The 21,488-nt window shown below is 40.2% G+C and overlaps 1 protein-coding gene across 23 annotated transcripts in view; it reads right to left on the reverse strand.

Annotated features, from left to right (window-relative positions):
- Positions 1-21,488, reverse strand: part of dlg2 (discs, large homolog 2) — a 355,738-nt gene that overhangs the window by 39,571 nt on the left and 294,679 nt on the right. For 19 of the 23 annotated variants that reach the window (XM_084373899.1, XM_084373897.1, XM_084373882.1 and 16 more), the window contains 5 exons: positions 15,150-15,286; positions 13,904-14,048; positions 12,067-12,232; positions 5,055-5,114; positions 3,869-4,024 (listed from right to left, as the gene is read on the reverse strand). In XM_084373899.1, the coding sequence (XP_084230025.1) occupies positions 3,869-4,024; positions 5,055-5,114; positions 12,067-12,232; positions 13,904-14,048; positions 15,150-15,286 (664 nt within the window). Of the gene's footprint in view, positions 1-3,868; positions 4,025-5,054; positions 5,115-12,066; positions 12,233-13,903; positions 14,049-15,149; positions 15,287-17,693; positions 17,838-21,488 lie in introns of those variants that run through there. The other 4 variants (XM_084373900.1, XM_084373895.1, XM_084373891.1 and 1 more) reach the window with 3 other exon arrangements.

Here is a 21,488-nt window from a genome sequence, read left to right on the forward strand (position 1 = left end):
CAGCAGAACGGAATAATGCATCCAGTTAAATTTATACAGTTAAACACTGTGTGCCGGCTCAGGATCTACAGCACAACAAAGTCGGAAATATTAACAATAACTTAAAACACACTTTAAACAGACAAATTAAGAAACGATTTAACTACATAGCCTACTCAACCACAGTAGAAACAAGAAGTCAAAGAAAAATAATGAAATAAACACAATCTGAGCAAGTCAACAACATCAGGCAGTCATGACACGCTGCTTCTGAAACACTGCCAGTGGGATATGAAGTTGCGTGGACGACAGAACAAAACAGCAGCGCACACACCAGGTTACAGACGTGCCCAGTGGAATCAAGGGGTTAGACATACTGTGAGGGAACAATAAAATTAGCTGTGTAGGACAAACACAATACAGTGAGAAAGACTGGACAAAAAATTGGACCAATTTTAATTATATTTAATTTAATTATACCTATTGCGCAAACTTAATTGCATTTTTCAGTGGGAAAAAAATACAGGGGTGCAAGGGCCCATTCATCACCGTTTTAAATTTGTATTAAGATTGTTGACAGACTTTGACCATTTGACACGCCTCTGAATTTCCATGTATTTTGGACACTGCACAAAAGAGGTCACTGTAACTTCCTGTGCCCACTAGAGAAAGCTGCCTAATTACATGTTAGGTGTAAGTATAAACCGCACCATGAAAATTTCATGGAAATGAAATAATGACTATCAGACAAGGCTTATGTTCCTTTGCCAGTAGGTGGTGCTATGACTATACATCCTGGTTGGCTTGTGTTTCAGGTTGGACTCATAACAAATGTGAAATTTTGGAAAGATTGGACCGCAGAAATTCAAATAACTTCTTGTTTCATGGTGAATAATTCCATGCTACTACATCAGCATCCAATGCATCCAATGAGAACTAAGAATCACCATATACCATCATCAAGGCCTTAAGGATTTTCTATTCGGTCAACCTGCTAGCAGAAGTACATAGAAGTAAAAAAAAAAAGAAGCAATTTCCCGTTACCACTACGTGGCGCTGCAACTGCAAGTACAATTTGGCATGTTAACGTGTTCAGGCCGAGAACCTTATCAAACATGTAAAGTTTGGGACAGATTCAATCATATATAGTGGAGTTACATGAACTTCTTGTTTCAATTGAGCTACGCCTTTCAATGAAAACTCTCTTCACAATACAGCATCCTGAAGGTCTTAAGTGTTTTCTCAGCATGAGTATCTAGCTCAGAGCAGGAAGACGTCAATTGTTTAAAAATGTTATATCCTGCTGCCACTAGGGGACGCTGTGACTGTATTGACATGAAATGTGTTCAGAACAGGACTCAATCAAACTTCTGAAGTTTGGTGCAGATTCAATCATGTGCAGTTGAGTTACAACAACTTCCTCTTTTATGGCAAATTGTTGATATTCAGTTCCACCATGGCCATGCCGTTCAACAAAACCTCCAGCTTTTAAAAAGTTTTCATCACAATTTAAAGTTGATCGGGTATAGCTGTAGAATGTGTTCATCAAAATACAACACGCTCAAACTGCCACAAATGAGCAGAATAATTCAAAATGTCTGACTTCCTCTTGGGTTGAGGTAGTGGCACCAACAGAGTTTTTTGTAGATGTAGGTTGGATATATCTATAAACTGAATTTCATGCATGTACATCAAACTAGCAGGGGCTGAGAAGTATAGAAAAATTAAATTTCCTGTTGCCTGTAGGGGGTGCTATGACTGTAACGGAATATAGGCATGTACTGTAAATGTGCTCAAGCCAAGACTCTTACCAAATGTGTGAAGTTTGGTGCGGATTCGATTATGCACAGGAGATTTACAGCTACTTCCTGTGTCAAGGTAAAACATTGATATTCACCACCCCGCCATGCACTTCAACAAAAACTCAAGCTTTTAATAACTTTTGAGTTGTTAAGATTGTCCTGACAAAATGGATCTGGTTGAAGCTGAAGGACGAGTTTGTTCAAATACAACACGTGCAGATTGAAAAAATTAGCACTTTTTTGTAGGTTTTGGTGCAATACACATCTGTACCAAATTTTATACATGTAGGTGAAACTTGGTTTTGAGTGCTAGAAGGCCATTTTGCCCCACCCATGGGCAAAACCCATAAACACGTAATTTTTCACCACATATGACGTGTGGGCAAAGTTTCATGAGTTTTCAAGCCATAATTCCTTGCATTTCAAGAGGGTCCTCACATCGCTCAGTGCTCGGGCCCTGCTAAACAGGATTAAGCTGCTGCTGTTCCTGTTTCCACAGCTAGTTTGCCTTATCTAGAGTAATGCAATCATACAAGATAAATTATTCATGCAGCTGTACATTAAAGTAATGAAAATTCAACATATTTGATTCCAATAATATAATAAACATTACTCTGAATGTCCCGCGTGCTTGCAGGCAGGATGTAAATACCGGTGTATCTATCGCAAGTCTCGTTGATCTCGTCTGGCGCAGCTTCCGTAGTGCAAGCGGCTGTGAGGGAGACTCGTGTGCACGCGGGAGCGTGCCTCCAGTCACTAAACTATATTTGCCTCCAGGCAAATATAGTTTAGTGACTGTTTAGGCTGTAAAAATGTACTAAATGACGTCTTTTCGAGTAAACTCTGGATGTCGCCACTTCAGGACACTTGGATTGTTGGATTGTTTTTGGAAAGTTTTTGTGTAGTTTTATGGACCTTTTTGTCTCGGACACCATTAATGCCCGTTATATGGATTTTTGCTGCAGGAGGGTACCCCCGCGGGTCTCCAGCTGCACTTTGAGGAATAAGAAACTACACCGGACTTCTCATCAGCATGCGGGTTAGTCGATAATGACTGAATTTCGTTCTAGAGTGAACTATTCCTTTAAGAGTCTTCTGAGTTTTTTTTTGTTAATCTGCTGGTTTCACAGCCTCGCAGTAAAAGACAGAATAAGGGATAGTGGGGTACTTCAGCATCTTAAAAAACATGATTGATCCTGACCAAATTCCTCAAACTGCTGAAAGTTTTTTCAATTATTTTTTTTTACTTTTACTAAAAACAGGTGTTTTTCACCCACCCATTTAACAGAATAAAAATAATAATAAGGAGACCTAAATTATCCTGACAAACCCCCATTTTCACCTGTTCTTAAGTCATCAACACAGGAGAGAAAACAATTTAGATAATATCTAAAAAGATCGAAGAATTTTCTCTCTTACTTGCCTCTCAGGACTTGTATAGGTGTTGTATGTTTTATTGTTATTCTAAAATGGTCACTCCCACTGCAAGTTTTTTTTTACCACTAAAAATAAAAATGTTATTGTATTATCAACTTTATTTATTAATATGAGTCAGAGGCTCTATTCCACATCTTTATTATTTTGCATGTTACTGTTTTTTGGGTACAACAAGCTGCTCTTAATTGCAGCGAGTGCGATAATTAAAGTTGTTGTACTGTATTGTATAATGAGTTCTCTTGTTTCAAGTAAAAATCTTGCATTTAGAGTATAAGTATTAACATACACATACTGAAAGTACCAAAAGTACTTCTACACTGTGGTACTGCTACCTTTACCTAATGTACAGTCGATAAAAGATGTGAGTGCTCCTCCCACCACCGGATAAACCAGGCAATGTATTGGTGGTATATAATGCTGGGAGGCTCCTGCGAAGTCAGAGCCCTGATGACGAAAAAGGACATGGAGGGAAGAAAGACATGCTAGCCTGACAAAACATCACAAAGATGTTGTCTGAGGCTCAAAGGAGGGCACAAACAACTGAATGTATTGGAGGAAGTCAAGTGGGTGTAAAGCATTACATGGCGACATGGCATGCAATTTACAGTGGCAGAGCACAAAGTGGTGGTGATGGTGGTGGTGGAAAGTACCTGTTGAAGTCCGAGTCAGGGAACAGGCTTAAGTGAAAGTTTGGGAGGGGGACTGAGTGGAGGAGGCTTTTGTCGCACTCCACTGGGGAATAGTGTCGAGGGGAGGGTGCTTTGTCACAAACTTTGTTCACAGTGCTGTAAACTGGCTCAGGAGGCCTACAGTAGAGTGAGAGACAAGAGCAGAGAGGTTAGTGCCCATAGACAGAGGTGGGGATGAAGGTCTGGGATAAACAAAGCTGATGCAGGCACACAGATGAACGACAGGAAGCAAAAAAGAAATAAAGCAGAATGAGATGTGGCCGAGTGAGCAGGGGAAGTACTGGTATATGGTGTAAATGGTTCATGGTTCAGAGCACAAAAGTCAGATAGTTGGCATGCTTTACATACAATGTTAAAAGGAAAAGGCAGTTGAACTTCCTTATTTCCAATAATAATATAATTCATTGAACAACCAGTTACAATAAATGTACAGCTACTACTTACAAATGGTTTCATATTGACTGATCTGTGTAAAGATTAATTTTGATCAATTGTTCAGTCTATAAAATCAGATGATTTCACACAGCATAGTGATCAGGCCAAAAAGATTTTTTTGTCTAAAGGATAGATTTACGATGGGAAAACAGAGGAAAGCAGATAATCCTCACAATTGTGAAGCTGGAACCAAATAATGTTGGGCAATCATTGCTTGATAAATGACTTCAATGATTAATCGCTAATTTAAATTGTTAACATGTTACTAACATTGACATCTAAAAGCTTAAATAATTAATATCAGATTGAACAAAATATATCTATGTCATGAACTTTGTTAGGTTATGGGAATCTTTTGACATTGACTCGAGATATCACCACTATAGCACACATTTGTGACATATATAGATGTACATCAGAGCCATAGTAATATTACAATCATAGATATAATATTTTGTTTAAACAAGAAAGTTTATCTATGATAGAAAGGTTATCTCCGAGGGGAAAGATTTAAGTAGAAACAATCAGCAGTACTTCAGAATTAATTCAGGCCCCCAAAACTAAATGAAAAACATGCTTAAAAAACAAGTCTCATGATGTAATATTCTATGTCCAACAATTCCTTGTGACAAAAACAAAACAACAAAAAAACACTTGATGACAAAACATGCAAGAGCATGCAGTAGGTGACCGAGTACACTGAATATCTCACCTCAGCTGGAAGTGCTGGGAATCAAACCTGTGACCCTCCCCTTCATCCAGTGAGGGATTTCTAATAGGATGGAAAGAGTATTTTTTTGAATACCAACCACTGATAACTGTATTTTGTCATAAAGGTTCTGCTATTTACATTAACACTGTACATTTTTTATACATTAAGATACTGATCAAAGAAACGCACTGAGACATGCTACACAGAAGAAAATGGGACGACTGGAACCACAAAAATCCGTGTCCTTGAAAGTACTGAAGTGAATGTCCATGTCAGTTATTTATAGAGTCATCAACAACATCATCACGAACCATCACAGTGTGCCTGCATGGAGAGGCAGTGCTACTCTGCACAAATTCATATCGTTAGCTAAACATTCAGTGAACACTAAGTGAGCTTGCTGCTGTTCGTTTGATGCAGATTCAAGTATGTTAACTGGAGCGTGCAGTGCAGTATGTGAGTTTGGAAAGAAGTAGTGTATGCATAACGTGTATGTTTAAGACACTGGTCTGTGTGTGTAAGGTGTTGATATGAGGCCAGTAGTCAGACTACTATTGCAGACAAGTTTAGAGTAGAAGGATGTATTATTACTTGAGCATACTGCCACCTACACACTCCTCTCTTCCTCATCCTCTCTCTCTCTCTCTGACCAACTGTTGTGTGTTTGTTCTGCACTATGAAAGCATCACCAAGCCACTGTGGCTGAAGAGCAAAATGCAGACCTAAAGTTGTCTGCTGTCATCATCGGACCAGCTACACTAAATCACACACTATAGTCCTTCCTCACAGATCACATCTCAAAAAATAGAAGACAAAAACAAGAGCTAAACAGAGATTGGGTGTGTAAACCTCCACTGCACCTGATGACACAAGCTGCCTTTTAGGAAAGGGTGTTTCGCTTATCATTCTTCAACATGACCAACCAGCATGGTAGTGCTATCAACAAAAGTATTAGTGAGAATGTCTTGACACGAAAACAAAATGAGGTCACTTTATCTGCAAAAAAAGAACCAAATCTTTTCTACAAGCTGTTATTCTACTTCGATTCCTGGATTCTGTGTGTGTACTGAGTCTCAATAATGACCCACTGGTGAGATACAGAAGCCAGAGAGGTCTGGACAGTTGGATTTGTTTCTCTTGCTGAATCATTCATACTGCAATGAGCTGAGCTGAGGCAGCCAGTCGGTCCAGATCAGACTAAAATGTAGTGACCTTGTAAGGACCCATGTATTTTATTTAATAGCTTTCAACTCTGACTATGTAAGGCTGTAGAATTTGGACACTTGAAAGTACAGTAACTTTGTATATTTTTGAACCTAAACTAGAAAAGTAAAAAAAAGTAAATGTAATGTCAGGCAGAGATATCTGTATATTAGTCTTAAAGAAAACACCAGGATCACCAGAATAATAACGCCAGAATAAATGCCAGAAGATTGTAGCTAGGTAATGCCAGCCCTCAGTAAACTTGGAATTGGACAATGTTCTACTGTCAAACAGTTCTGCCCAAAGAGGAAGTAAACTAACTAAGCAACACTACCCATACATATTTTATTAAATAAATTATAGTATATTATTGTTATATTTAGTCTCATTTATGAATAATAACTGAAAATGAGTTGAAAAATGTTAAGTCATTTAATTTTTGTGGCATCTGTGCAGCCTTGTCAAATGTGTGCATTGAGCAAGTATGAACGGCAGACATAAAGGTATGGCTTCCTTACAAAGAAAATATGTCAACATTTCTGCACTATTACTACTACTAACTGCTATGCTTTTGTTTTTTCAATACTTCCACAACTGGAAATTACTCAATCGCATTCCATACTTTTCCATACTTCATAGGAACCCTGCAGTGTAGCTTCAGCAGATAACTGTTGAAGGATGGTAATGATCTGAAGCAGCTACTCTGCTAAAAGGAGGATCTGAAAATAACATGCTGTGCTTCATAAGAATTGGTACAGCAATACATTGCCTAAAATTTGCACTTCACGCTCTATAATCAGCTTACTAAACTCCATGCATGTCTCAAGGACATTAAGACCTGGATGACCTGCAATTTTCTGCTGTTAAACTCAGATAAAACCGAAGTTATAGTACTTGGTCCTAAACACCTTAGAGATGCATTATCTAATGATATAGCTAGTTTGGATGGCATTAACTTGGCCTCCAGCACCACCGTCAGGAATCTGGGAGTTATCTTTGATCAAGATATGTCCTTCAACTCCCACATAAAACAGATTTCAAGGTCTGCATTTTTTCATCTACGTAACATTGCAAAAATCAGGCCCATCCTGTCTCAAAAAGACGCAGAAAAGCTAGTCCATGCATTTGTTACTTCCAGACTGGACTATTGTAATTCTCTATTATCAGGCTGCCCTAACAAGTCTCTAAAGAGTCTCCAGCTGGTCCAGAATGCTGCAGCACGTGTACTGACAGGAACTAAGAAAAGAGATCATATTACTCCTGTACTGGCCTCTCTGCACTGGCTCCCTGTAAAATCAAGAATAGAGTTTAAAATCCTTCTCCTCACTTACAAAGCTGTTAATGGTCAGGCACCATCATATCTCCAGGAGCTCATATTACCCTATCACCCAACTAGAGCATTACGCTCCCAGAACGCAGGATTACTTGTAGTTCCTAAAGTCTCCAAAAGTAGAATGGGAGCCAGAGCCTTCAGTTATCAAGCTCCTCTTCTGTGGAACCATCTTCCTGTTTTGGTCCGGGAGGCGGACACCCTCTCTACCTTTAAGAGTAGACTTAAGACCTTCCTCTTCGATAGAGCTTATAGTTAGGGCTGGTCCAGGACAGGCCCAGGTCTGTCCTGGACCAGCTCTTAGTTATGCTGCTATAGGCCTAGTCCGGGGGACAATGACACACTGAGCTTCTCTCTCCTCCCCTCTCCTCTCCTCTCCATCTGTATACATTATGCCTGTATACATGCCCCATCTCTGCATGTCACTGACTTACTTCTTCCCCGGAGTCCTTGTGCTTTCTAGTCCTACAGGCTCCCATGGATCCTGGCCGCGCCCGGGTCGTGGATCGTGGATGCGCCTACTGCTATGGCCCTGCCTGATCGTGGATGCACCTACTGCCATGACCCTGCCTGACACCCACCACTACTGTCGCTAATATTAGTCACATCTCTGTTACATACGTTCCACTACTATTATCGTACTGCATTGCTACATACCATCCTTGCCATTGATCATTACTACTGTTATCACTAGTAATCACATTTCCATGTGCATTTCATCATTATTGCTGTAATACATCTTTGTGTACTTTCACTCCTGTCAACCATCGCTTATAATTGAATACATTGTGATCTCGTTGATCTGCTCTGTACATGCGACATCTATTGCACGTCTGTCCGTCCTGGGAGAGGGATCCCTCCTCTGTGGCTCTCCCTGAGGTTTCTTCCGCATTTTTTCCCTGTTAAAAGGGCCTTTTTTTGGGGCAAGTTTTTCCTCACTCGAATCGAGGGTCGAAGGACAGAGGGTGTCGTCTCTGTACAGATTGTAAAGCCCTCTGAGGCAAACTGTGATTTGTGAATTTGGGCTATACAAATAAAATTTGATTTGATTTGATTTGATTTATAACAGCCATAGAAGTAAGGCATTGCTCTTGGTAGTTATAGTGAATAAAGTAGTGTGTGTCATTATAAAATTATCATTGACAGTGATTCCAAAAAAGCTGGAAACATTAAGCACAACCATTCGTACTTTCCTATCTAAATTATTTTGCTTTCCTTTTGGTAGAGTATCTTCATCAGGACTTCATTCAGTACATGAGCTACTTAGCTCCAAATTATTGTGAACACAGGATATCTAGGGTAAGAAAAAACAAGTGGACAAAGGTCTGAGCGGCCAGAACACCTTTTCAATCATTCTGGTCTTGCGTGATAGAAGGGATTTTCCTCTTCTATCACTTGGGTTGAAGGGCATGTTGACCCAAAAATTTTAATTCAGTCATCATCTACTCACCCGCATGCAAATTAAAAGTCAGGCGAAGTTTTGTTGTCCATGATGCCTTTGTAGTGCAACCAAACTTTGGTTCTGTGTAGTATTAATGTAGTTCTGTCACATCGTTTTAGTCCTGCATAAGAAATGTATAGCCACAGATCTTGCTAAATAAAGCTTCAGAGCTGAAAGGACACAAAACTTTTTGGGATATTTTGACTGTAGATTTTTCCAAGAAGGATTATTTTAATTTCCTTGAAACTTTTGTATGTGTTAATATTCATGGCATACTATCTATATCAAAAATTCAAAGATGTTGTATTACTCCATCATTTATAAAAAGTTTGATGCAAGAAAAAGAAAACTAGTGAAGATATGAATTTTTGAATGAATAAATGATTTCCTGTTATTAATTTGATTACAATTTAAATGAATACATGCTGCTAAGTTTCCGTATGGTCTCTTGGATGTTCAGGACACATTTCAAACGAATCCAGTGACACATACACATACACAGAATCACAAAAATGGTGAAAGTTAAACTTAAATTAAAACATTTAAATTAAAACTTCTGGATTTGGGGTGAGTTGGTATGGATGCTGTTTTAAAATGTACAAAAAATACCAATAAAACATGCTATGGCTGCACACAGCTAGTCCAGCCTAATCCATTTCTCCAGGAGCCAGGGGAAGACGGGGTGCATTCCAACGCTTTTATTGTAGTGGCTACAGTGAAGATTTTGGCTTCAAATAAGGTGTAAAGGATGTCATTTCAAATCAATTTGGGATCTCTGGGCTTCCAGAGACTTTGATTACACCAGATGAGCTTAAAGGAGCCATATTATGTTTCTTTGGTTGTTTTTCCATTTTAAAACAAGTCCCCAGCTACTTCAGTTGTTTAGGAGAATGCTGCAACTCTGTTTTGTTGTGAAGCAAAACCAGAAATATTTTGTGCTATGATAACTATGAAATTTCGCCCGACATGGGGCTGAGAAGGTAATGACTGAATCTTTTATATTGGTGAACTCATTCTCAAGAGAAACATCAATGTTCAAAATTCTGATATTTAGAATTTAGCGGATTAAATTAGGAACATTTTTGACTCTTGACACTCCCAGTACTAAAATAAATGAAGCTATACTGGATATACAATATCAGTTATTACCGAAACTGAGTATCCACTTGGATCTGTAGAATCCACACAGTTTGTGTGTGTAGAACACAGTGAACAAGAGTAACACAAGCTACTGTCAGAGTGCTACACTTTAGGTCAGCACGGTAATCTCAAAGGCTATTAGGGATGCAAACAGTAAACCTCTTAACTCCAAAGTGAACGGAGGACAAATCCTTAACTCAGGAAAGCTGAACACAGGGGTCCTTCAGTTATCTTCTCTAATAAGTATTTGTTATCACTCTGCTGCAATATTCCTCCACCGGTCTTTACTTTTGCAAATGAAATATGACAAAACAACAGCATGCAACAATATGGAGTGTATGCATTAATTTGTTCATTGTGATATCCACCACGTGTCCTTGTTGTGCTGCCTACAAATGTGCCCTCAAATATCTGATATAACTAAGCAATAAATCGACCAGCTGAGGCTGGCACTCACCAACCAAGCCTCGTGTTTGACAAGCAGTAAGTGGAACATCCACCTCGGAAAAAAATTGCAAAACAAGAAGACATAAGCTTCGTTCTGAGATTTGACTTGATATAAAATTTGGCCCATTTGGTCCAGAGTCGTATGGCAGCTTGCTTTGGGATTAGGTGTTGGGCAGCTGAGGTGGGGAAGTGCTAATGTTTGGCTGTGATTCACTCCAGTAAGAGATCTTAAGCTTAGTTCTGTTTGAAATGGGAGCAGCTGTTAGAAAGGAGTGACTGAAAAAACTAAATGTAGAAAACCACATGAAGAAGAGAAAAAGACAGAGAGTGCAAACACAGCAGAAGATTTTAGGCTGCCACAGAATCAACTGAAACTGTTTAAGCTAATGTAAGTCTGGGTCTTGTTTCTAGTTACACATTTCAGTAGGAACCAACAAGGTTAAGAATGAAATGTCATTAAAAAGCCTTTCATTTTTAAAATACTTCCATATAATAACTTAATTTTTATTTACAGCATTCGCAGTACTGTTGGGCTGTAAAGTTTTACAGCTCTGTCATATGCTGTAGAATTTTCTGGACTAGTTTGGAATTCCTCTCAGTTTATGCGGTTGGTGAGCAGATTCAATGATTTTCAACAGCAGGGATGTGTCATGATTCAGCTAAAATGATATAACCTGTTTTATGTTATGTTTTTTTTTTAACAACACTCAACTGATCCCAGGGAAAAGTACAACAAGGCACTGATGAAACAGCAGGACAACATCTGTCTCTATCTACCACTGCTGCTCAATAACACAGAAACAGGCAAGACAGGCGGTTACAGTTTTCTATCAAAACATCTCAACGTGTCATTGTGTAACTATTGTCATTGTACTGCTGCTTTACCTGAGGCAATATTTTCTCTGACAACCAATATTACCAAAACCTTTCTAAACAACTGCTTGTACCGCCACCAACACCAAAGCAAAATATAAGTATCATGGCACAGTTGTGTTTCATAATAAAGCAATTAATTGATGCGCCAATGGTTTCATGGTATATAGCACAATGGCCAAAAACAGCACGGTGTCCAGATAGAGATCATAAAAAGAGACATTCAGCCACAAACACAACACAGCGCAACAGAAATGCAGGACTGATCAGTGGTTTTCAAAATGCTGTTTCTGGGGATCCTCTATTTCATTAGAATTATTAAAAAATATTTGTTTTAGTAAATGTGATCAGAATAATGATGTAGATCCACTTTATCATCCAAGATCTCTTGTCTTGAAGCTTTGAAAAACGTGTGTTTGAAAAACACTGCAGGGAAACAGACTGGATACAGAATTTGGGATTAGTTATTTTCCAAACACCAGCGCAGACACACATCAGTGAGGGCGACACAGGCAGAGTGGGGTGGACAGAGTTTCTACCTGTGGTTCTAGTAGTCGTGTCAGAAGGGAGGTAATTACCGTAAGAAGGAAAAACCATCCAACCTGTTTATATCCTCTTCTCCCAGTAAGTGCTTATGGAGGGGGGAATAACTCGTGGGGGAGATAGGAGGGAGACCAGACTTATACTCCAGAGTGCCACTGTTGATGGGGGAAGAGATATGATTTTCCATTGCTGGAGAGAAAGCTGTGGATGAAGAGAAGAAGAAGAAGAGAGTACATTGGCAGCTGCATATAGGCAACAGGCAAAATAGCTGACACAATTCCATGATGCCAAGAAAGTTTTCCTGCACACTTTCTGATTTTCAATGTTTTGTATTCCAATTTAATTTCAAAATACAGTGATTTGGTGTTAAAATCTGACAAAAGTGCTTTATTTTTATCTGGGGAGGTGGACTTAAAACCGATAAATCGATAAAACCAGTTTCTCGTAACATAAAATTATACTGTTTAAAAGAAGAATTTTGGGGCAGATGCAGATACCAATTTAGGGAGTAAAAAATTCTGATATCGATACAATAGCCGATATTCTTTTACATATACATTTAAATACACATGTTTTACCATGATTAAACACTTGTGACGAAGATTTGTATATAATGGAGGCAGGATATTTTCAAATTTAACAATAAATTCTATTGTCTCTAAAATTACGTTGGTGCACTGAAACATTAACCTTGTGAACCTTGATAAGCCAACTGTGAACCCCAAGCATCTCCTTCTGCTCATCTCTTTAAAACACACCCAAACCAAAAGAAAAAAAAAAGTTTCATATCGGCATACAAAGAGTCTCTCTATGACTATGCAAAATACAGTGTGCAAGCAACAGGTCAAATGTACTGCTTCAAAAAATCACTTTCCTATGTTATGAAATGCTCACACCAATGTTCATAGCCCAGAGGGTGAAGCTGAGGTTGGGTTTAGTGAATTATCACCCAATTGTTGCAACACTTAGGGCCGGATCTACTAAAGGTTTGCGTGTATTAAAACGTGTGCAAACTCCTTGCACACGCAAAAAAATGTACAAACTGATTTACTAACAGTGCGCAAAAAGGGTTGCGTCTGTCAAAGGTGCAAAATAGCGCGTCTGCATTCAGTTAGTACGTTTGCAGCAATGAATATGCAACATGGGGCGTTTACATGCGATTGTGCATGTTGTGGGTGGAGAAAATGTAAATATATTAATTTAGCACACGCAAAGTGATTTATCAAACCTGAAAGCAATTTTACTCATAGAAACTGCGTCTATATTTACCACGTCTCAAAGGGAGGTACAAACGGTTTGTATGCGTAATTGCGCACACATGTCTGCCGTTAGCAATTTGGGATCTTAGTAGATCCGGCCCTTACTGTATTGTTCAGCTGTTCCTTTTAGCAAAGGAAGCTCTGATCAATCCACAGTACGCTACCTGCCCAGTACCAAATGGACAACAGACAAAATTTGAAGCTAGTAGAGTATTTAGCAGCTGAAGAGCCAGATACTTTCGGTAGTAGTTAATGAAGCCAACCGGAGCCAAAAGGAGAGTAAATATGAGTGTCGGACTAAAGTGGTGGACAAAAACATGACCTCAAACTAATGTTAATGTTTCTGTTTCAGCTGGACACCCAAGTAAGCAATTGCTTGCTAATATGTTATAAATAATTCACAGTCTTGTAGGAATTCAGTGCATGCAAATCTCATGTGCAAAAATCGGTAGGTGACACATGACACACTTATCTCTTACATTTAATAAATGTTACTCTCCGCAGTCTGGGTAAACTATGAAACTATGAAACTGGGTAAAGTCTGGGTACTAACAATGACGATGACGAGTCAACTGATGACTAAACAGTTCAAATCCAAGAGGTGAGGACTTACAGTGTGTGATGTCAGGAGGCCCATAGGGATCTGATAGGTAGACATTGGTGGGTTTTCCCACCTTTAGGTACACCACATCTGATGTGTTCTTCAAAATGGCAACAGCTTCTTCATGAGACACTTCCTCCAGACTGTAGTTGTTCACCTGTCCAGGCACAGATACAGTCCCTGTTTATTCAATCATGAGTTTTACAGACTGCCTTGTGTTTTCGTACTGCTCAGTTTAGATTAGTCCAGCATGTTCCCTGCCTCCAGGAGACTGGATTATGACAGATGGTGCTCGGGTGAGAACCCAACAGTAGCAAGGTAATTAAATTAAGCTCTGGTTAAGCAAGAGGGATTCCCTCCTCAAGAGAAAGCTTGCTGCTACACTACTGAGCCAGTAGGTTGTCTTGCTTTCAAAATGGTTGCCTAAGACTAATTTATTCACTTATATTTTAGATTTAAGATGCAGGAAGAATGTTATCCGCTCCAAGTACAATTATTAATTCACTGCTGGTTAATGTAATGTAATCTGATTCATTGAATCATTATTAGTTTATTATAAATCTGTCATTCATAAAACTCACCAGCAGGATCAGTGTGATGTCACTGGGCTACATGGGCATCATAAATTATTCTGACTATTTGCTGGGTGAGAATCACCATCCCATTGTGACCATTTGTGAGCACATCAAAAGCAAAATGTTATACTATAAATATACTTAAGAGGAAAACAATTTTAAGCAACATGGGTGTGTATAAACATTAAAGTCATTTGACTGTATTTCCATTATAGAACACATGGGGCATGTGTTAATACACGCACAGCTTTTATATATAAATAATGTAAATGAGTTAAGATCTCCTCGCACAGATGCTGTGCACCTGCATATTATTGCTATTGACCTAAATAATACAAGAGTATTATGAATTTTGAATAGATGAATTAATCTTTGTATGCATTTTTATGCACACTAAGTGACCTAAAACACCTGTAGGATTGTATAGAATGTTTAATCCAATTCCACAACGGCACTACAGCCTCAAAATGACCAGAGTTAAATAAACTTCTCCCAGACAAAGTGCCAACAACAGTTGGAAGTTTCGAGAAAGTTCATGTTTATTACCTGACTGAGGGTCATTGAGGTTATTGCTGTATTTTCATGTGCAATAATCTATATTATTAAAGATATACTAGAAGTATCAGTCAAACATCTGCAAAATGAAATGTACTCTTTTTAAAATCAAACTCATCGTTACTCACCATTAGCAACCTGTCTCCAACGTGTAGCCGGCTATCCTTCTGTGCTGCCCCGCCGTCAATGATCTTGGTGACGTATATGCTGTTGTCACCAGGGATGTGCTGGTTTCCAACTCCACCCGCAATACTGAAGCCAAGCCCTGTGTGTGTGTATATGAAAGTAGAAGGTTAGTTTCAAGGTTGTGTGTGTTGTGTCTATTTTTGCGTGTCACAGTAAAAATAGGCTAGACTTCTCTAGTTGGTGTGCCGCACCCGTTAGTCAGGTGTGGCCGCCCTAACCTGTTAACATGGACGCCGAAAAACAATGAAAAGCAAGACATTCCGCTACGAACGTGAGCTGCTCTTGCAGCCAGTGTGTCAGGCCTGTAATGTTACGTCTTGTGCTGAATAGTGCTGTGGAGAGAGAAGTAACTATGATAACAACATGAGAATACGTGTTTTATTGGATGGCATGATAGTGGACTTAATTACAAGCGTGCTCTTAATGCTGCTAGAACAGCATATTTCTCCGGCCTAATAAACAACACAATCCTAGTTTTCTCTTCGACACTGTGGCTAAACTTACTCAAAAAACACAGTCTGTGAGCTGTACATCCTTTAATAAAAATGATTTCTTAGATTTCTTTTGCAATAAAATTGATGAGATTAGAACCAAAATTAACTCTTCATCTCTGGCTTCCTCGTCAAAGTTGATTATAAAACATCCTTCTGCTGATTCTCAGTTAGTCAGTTATCTAACTCAGTTAGATATTGATAAGATTGTTTCCTCAAAGCCAACTACCTGCATCCTGGACCCCCTTCCGGCAAAACTGTTTAAGGATCTATGGCCAGCACTGGGGGTCTGCTGCGGTTAAGCCTCTACCCAGGATCTCTAAATAATTATAGACCAGTATCCAACCTTCTCTTCTTCTCTAAAGTCTTGGAAAGAGTTGTGTCCCAGCAACTTTCAGGCTACCTACTTAATAATAATCTCCTGGAACCTTTTCAATCAGTTTTCAGAGCCTGTCACTCCACCGAAACTGCCCTAGCTAAAGTGGTAAATGACATTCTACTTACTTTAGACTTGATCATATTACACCAATCCTAGCCTCACTGCACTGGCTCCCAATACATATAAGATCAGACTTTAAGGTGCTGCTGATGACATACAAAACTGTACACGGCCTTGCCCCATCATATGTCAGATCTCATTATACCATATATTCCAACTTGTGCATTACGCTCTCAAAATTCAGGGCTCCCGACGGTTCCAAATGTTAAGAAGAAGTCAGCTGGCTGCAGGGCTCTTTCCCATCGGGCCCCCTTCCTCTGGAATAACCTCCCAGCTGACATCAGACAATCTGGCTCTATTGACGCCATTAAATCTAAACTCAAAACTCACTTCTTTGACTTAGCCTTCGTCACTGGGTTGGTCTGAGTCTCAATGAGTTACCTATAGTATTAGAATTCACATTGTCCGCTCTGCTGGATCATTGCTCTCCTGTTTTATCTCCTTATATCTGTATTTCTGTAAATGTTAATGCCTCTTCACTCTGATCTTTTCTGTTTTACTGCTAATTATCCTGTGTGTCCTGCCCTCTTCCAGGTCACCATGGTGGAGAGGAGGTCGTGTGGCTCCAACACCACTTGGTGATGCCTCGGCCTGCTCAGTCGTCTCCTGGATCCACAAACTTTACATATACTATAATTTATATCAGATATTCTGTCAATGAACTTGTAAACTGTGATTTTGTTGTTCTGTTCTGTACATGCAACATCTATTGCATGTCTGTCCATCCTGGGAGAGGGATCCCTCCTCTGTGGCTCTTCCTGAGGTTTTTTTCCATTGTTTTTCCGTGTTAAAAGGGTTTTTTTTCCATCAACATGGCAAGTTTTTCCTCACTCAAATTGATGGTCTAAGGCAGTGCCGGCCCTGACCAATTTGGTGCCCTAGGCAAGATTTTAGCTGTCGCCCCCTCGCATCGCAGTCAATTTCACAATCAATTTTCATACACTCACACAGAAACTACATGTATGTATTCAAGATTTTATTTCTTTTAAGTCAAAAATATCACACCAAATAAAAACTAAAGAAAGAAACAAGTGATAAATGAAAAATACATTATAAACAAGGTATTGCACAAACATATTAAAGAATATTCTATTTACATACAAAATAAAAACAGTGAACACGAAAACAAGTGACATAAAATGAATTAAAAATACAATACAAATAAGGTATTGCATATAACATTACATGTTAAAGAATATTGTCACTCTGCTGTGCTGAGGTAGAGGGGACAGGAGCACCTGATGCTGTGTCACTGGGGGTGGTGGTGAAATATTTAAAAAAACACCTGAACAGACCTAACGTTAACTTTCCAAATGTCCCTGATGAATTTAAGGTGGAGTAACATTAACTTACGTCGACTCAGCTATTTACTGATTATTAAACAATGCTACTATCGTCCGAAGTAAGCTAGCAAGCTAACACTCTGCTCCAACAACGGTAACTACGATGCATTAACTATTAATTTCATTCACTTCATCACATTGACGTAACTGTACCTCTTTCTTTTTCACATGTTTCTTCCTCTGCTTTCCTTCTTTTTCTTCCCTGGGCACCGGATGGTTTCAGTCTTTTGGACATTGAGGTTCGGCTACAGTATCAATAAATCTCTCTCTTGGTCTTTGGGTCACAGTCCGGTCAGATTCAGGCAGCTCGCCTCTCGACCCCGCCCCCCACCCTCACAGAGGGCAGGTACAGTGCAACGAGCCAGGAACCCAGAAAAAAAGGCCTCTCCATTATTGAATAGGCTTTGTTATGAAGTTATGTTGCTGTGGGCTTATATAATATTTCCAAATAATAGTATTAATAACACTGGTAAAGAATAGTTTTTGTTTTTTCTCTCCCCCCGTTAGCAGCGCCCCCCGTGGATGATGGCGCCCTTAGCATTCGCCTATGGTCTAAGGACAGAGGATGTCGTTCACTGTACAGATTGCAAAAGCCCATTGAGGCGATGTGATTGTGATTTTTGGCTATATAAATAAAATTGATTTGATTTGATTTGAGAGGACGTGCTCTGTCATAGTCAATTGAAATGATCATTTGGGATTGTCTGTTCTCAACAAGTACATTTTCTGTCAATCCAGAGGAAGAGGACAATGCAACACTGTTTGTTTTGAGCCCTGCAGCACCAGAGTTTCTGTTAAGTAAACTACAGTTTCTTGTGACAACACAACAAGGTGCCGTCACATGCCCAGCTCCTGTTTCTCCATCAGTGGTTAGGGTTAGGGTTTAGTTTACACTAAGTTAATGTACTGAAGTACTTTAAGTAGTTTGTAGGTGAAAGTACTTTGAGTTTGGAGTTACAGACACTTCACATCAGTGTACATTTTTATCAAACTTGTGTCAGAGATGAAAGTAACCTGGTACAAGCAGTGACCAGGTGGGGGAGTAGTGGCTTCAGGGCACAAAGACCTCTGTGTAAAGACTGAGACAACTGAGACTGAGAGACTGATATTTTTCCCAAATTCTTTATCCTATTTAGTTTTTTGTTAATCTCTTTTAACTGTCACAGTTTGGCATAGCTGGTCACTTGCTCATTTCTGCATGCCCTGTCACCAGCCATTCTCACCTAATCAGCCAGCTCCACTCTCCTGTTCTCACAGCTGCTCCTCATCACCAATCAACCCGGTAAATATACTCCAGCCTCACAGACACTCATTGCCAGATTATTCTTTGTCATTCATGACAAGACTCTCCAGCACTTTTCTCCGGACTCATTTTTCCTGCTGCCAACCCTGAATGCCTCTGACCAACTCATCTCGTCTGATCCCCAGTAAACTCACCTGCCTTCTGTCCCCGGCTTTGAGAGTTCCTGTTACTTCCTTGGATACTGTTCTACCTGTGGCTGCCCGGCGTAAACTCTCCACTGCTACGCTACAGAGTGAGTTCTCCATTCGGCTTCTCTGTGACTTCCTGTGGAACAGAGACTCTTGCTGTGTTGCTTCATTTGCTGTTCTGTGTACAACGTGTGCATATTCACCTGCTGGCTTCTGCCTTCACGAGCCTGTCACCTGTAAATTTAACCCTTGTTCTTCTGTACTGCAAGTGTGTTTGGACTAAGTGCACCGTGCACCTAGCAAATATCCTTCCTGATTCCGTCTGCCATATCAGTGAATCCATCAGAGACTTTGTTAAGAGACATTTCTGTAATTTTGATCACCTTGCTCTGATCCTGCTGAGTCTGATCATTAAAACTGCATATCAACTACTCCTGGTTACCCACATGCTGCATTTGGGTCCTTACTTTACACATTACAGTACAATCTGGGCAGTCGGGGACCCAGCGGACGCTGTGTAAAGAAGAACTTTATGATCTGTCTTATACCCTCCTGTGCATCCAAAGTTATTGGAGAAGGGCCCTGTCCAGGGAATATAGACAGGAAGCCCTTAATATGGCATGCAGGTGTTCTTCTAAATCTTGGCTGCAGAATTTTCTAATTGAGTGGGCTAAAGACAGTCCCGGGCACCCAGCTCTCAGCCCAAGCTTCAGCCTTCAACCAAGCCTGCAGGATTCCCGTGGGTCCTTAAAAGTCTTAAAATGTCTTAAATTAAAATCCGGGTAATTAAGATCTTAAATTGTATTAAATTTACCGTAAATTTGATGTAGGTATTAAATTTCCAGACAGTGCATTTAATGGCGATGGGAAAGCACAGTGGCCCACCGTAAAACATCTAATAGTGTGTATTTGTTTGATTAACTTAGTACAAAGACCGCGTAGTAAATGAGACTCCGCGATTAACTCTGCCGTTTTGCAGTACGTCAGCGTCGGGCGGCGTGTCGCCATTACGCGGTTGTCAAGGTGAGTGGTTAAACATGCAAAGATGGGGACGTGCAAATTTAACGACAAATGGATGCAAGAGGATGTATTTAGGAGGTGGTTGGCACCGGCTGACAACAACAATGAGGCAATGTGCAAATTCTGCAAAAAGACATTTTCGTTAGGGACCATGGGGCTCAAAGCCGTCGAGTCGCATATGAAAGGAGGAAAGCACCAGCAGTACATGGCCGCAGCTAGCCATAGCGGGGCCAGGCTAATCCCTGCATTGTTTGCAGCACGACCTAATGTTACAAGTTCAGACGCCACCTCTCAGTTGGCTATGAAAAGCTTCATTTCACCACCAGAGACCCAAAAGGCAGAGGTACTGTGGGTTCTCCATACTGTGATGAGGCACAATTCATTTAAATCTAACGAGGACATAAATGGCGTCTCTGCTGCCATGTTCCCCGATTCCCAGCTTGCAAAGTCATTCACCTGTGGTGAAAATAAAATGGCATATGTCGCCAAATATGGCATCGCTTCATTCATCGAGAAGGAGCTATCGCGCAGCGTTAGTGAGAAGCCATACGTTATCATGTTTGACGAAGCATGAATAAAACGACAAAGAGCAAACAAATGGACCTTCATTTGCGGTTCTGGACTACTGATGATGAGACGGGCACACACCATGTCATCTCCTGCTACTATGGGTCGGAGTTCATGGCTCACTCCAGAGCCGAGGACATGTTGGGTCATTTCAGTGTAAGTAACGTTACGATTGTGTTTGAAATCGCATACTATTATTCTATTCAGGTCACAGTCTATGTTCACTTTGACAATCTATCAGGTAACAACACATTAGCTCAGAGTTTAAGCGATGTAACTGTTGGCAGTTGCAGTTGATTTTGTCTAAATATGCCGATTTGTGATTTTATGGGTTGCTGTTGTTTGGACGGTTGGGCAAATCTAGCTAACAGCTGTTAACGTCGGCTGTCACTTGTTGCCATAGCAACAGTAAACATTCACGTAAGGGCTAATGAGCTGTAAATAGAGATGCAGAATAAAGCTATGTTGTAAAGTTAGCTTTATATAGTTATAGTTTATATAGTTTTATAGTTTATAGTTTTATAGTTAGAGCTGGTCCAGGACAGGCCAGCTCTTAGTTATGCTGCTATAGGCCTAGTCCGGGGGACAATGACACACTGAGCTTCTCTCTCCTCCCCTCTCCTCTCCTCTCCATCTGTATACATTATGCCTGTATACATGCCCCATCTCTGCATGTCACTGACTTACTTCTTCCCCGGAGTCCTTGTGCTTTCTAGTCCTACAGGCTCCCATGGATCCTGGCCGCGCCCGGGTCGTGGATCGTGGATGCGCCTACTGCTATGGCCCTGCCTGATCGTGGATGCGCCCACTGCTATGGCCCTGCCTGATCGTGGATGCGCCTACTGCCATGACCCTGCCTGACACCCACCACTACTGTCGCTAATATTAGTCACATCTGTTACATACGTTCCACTACTATTATTGTAATGC

Source organism: Pagrus pagrus (genome assembly GCF_965226575.1).
Source record: "Pagrus pagrus genome assembly, chromosome: 14".
Lineage (NCBI taxonomy): Eukaryota > Metazoa > Chordata > Actinopteri > Spariformes > Sparidae > Pagrus > Pagrus pagrus.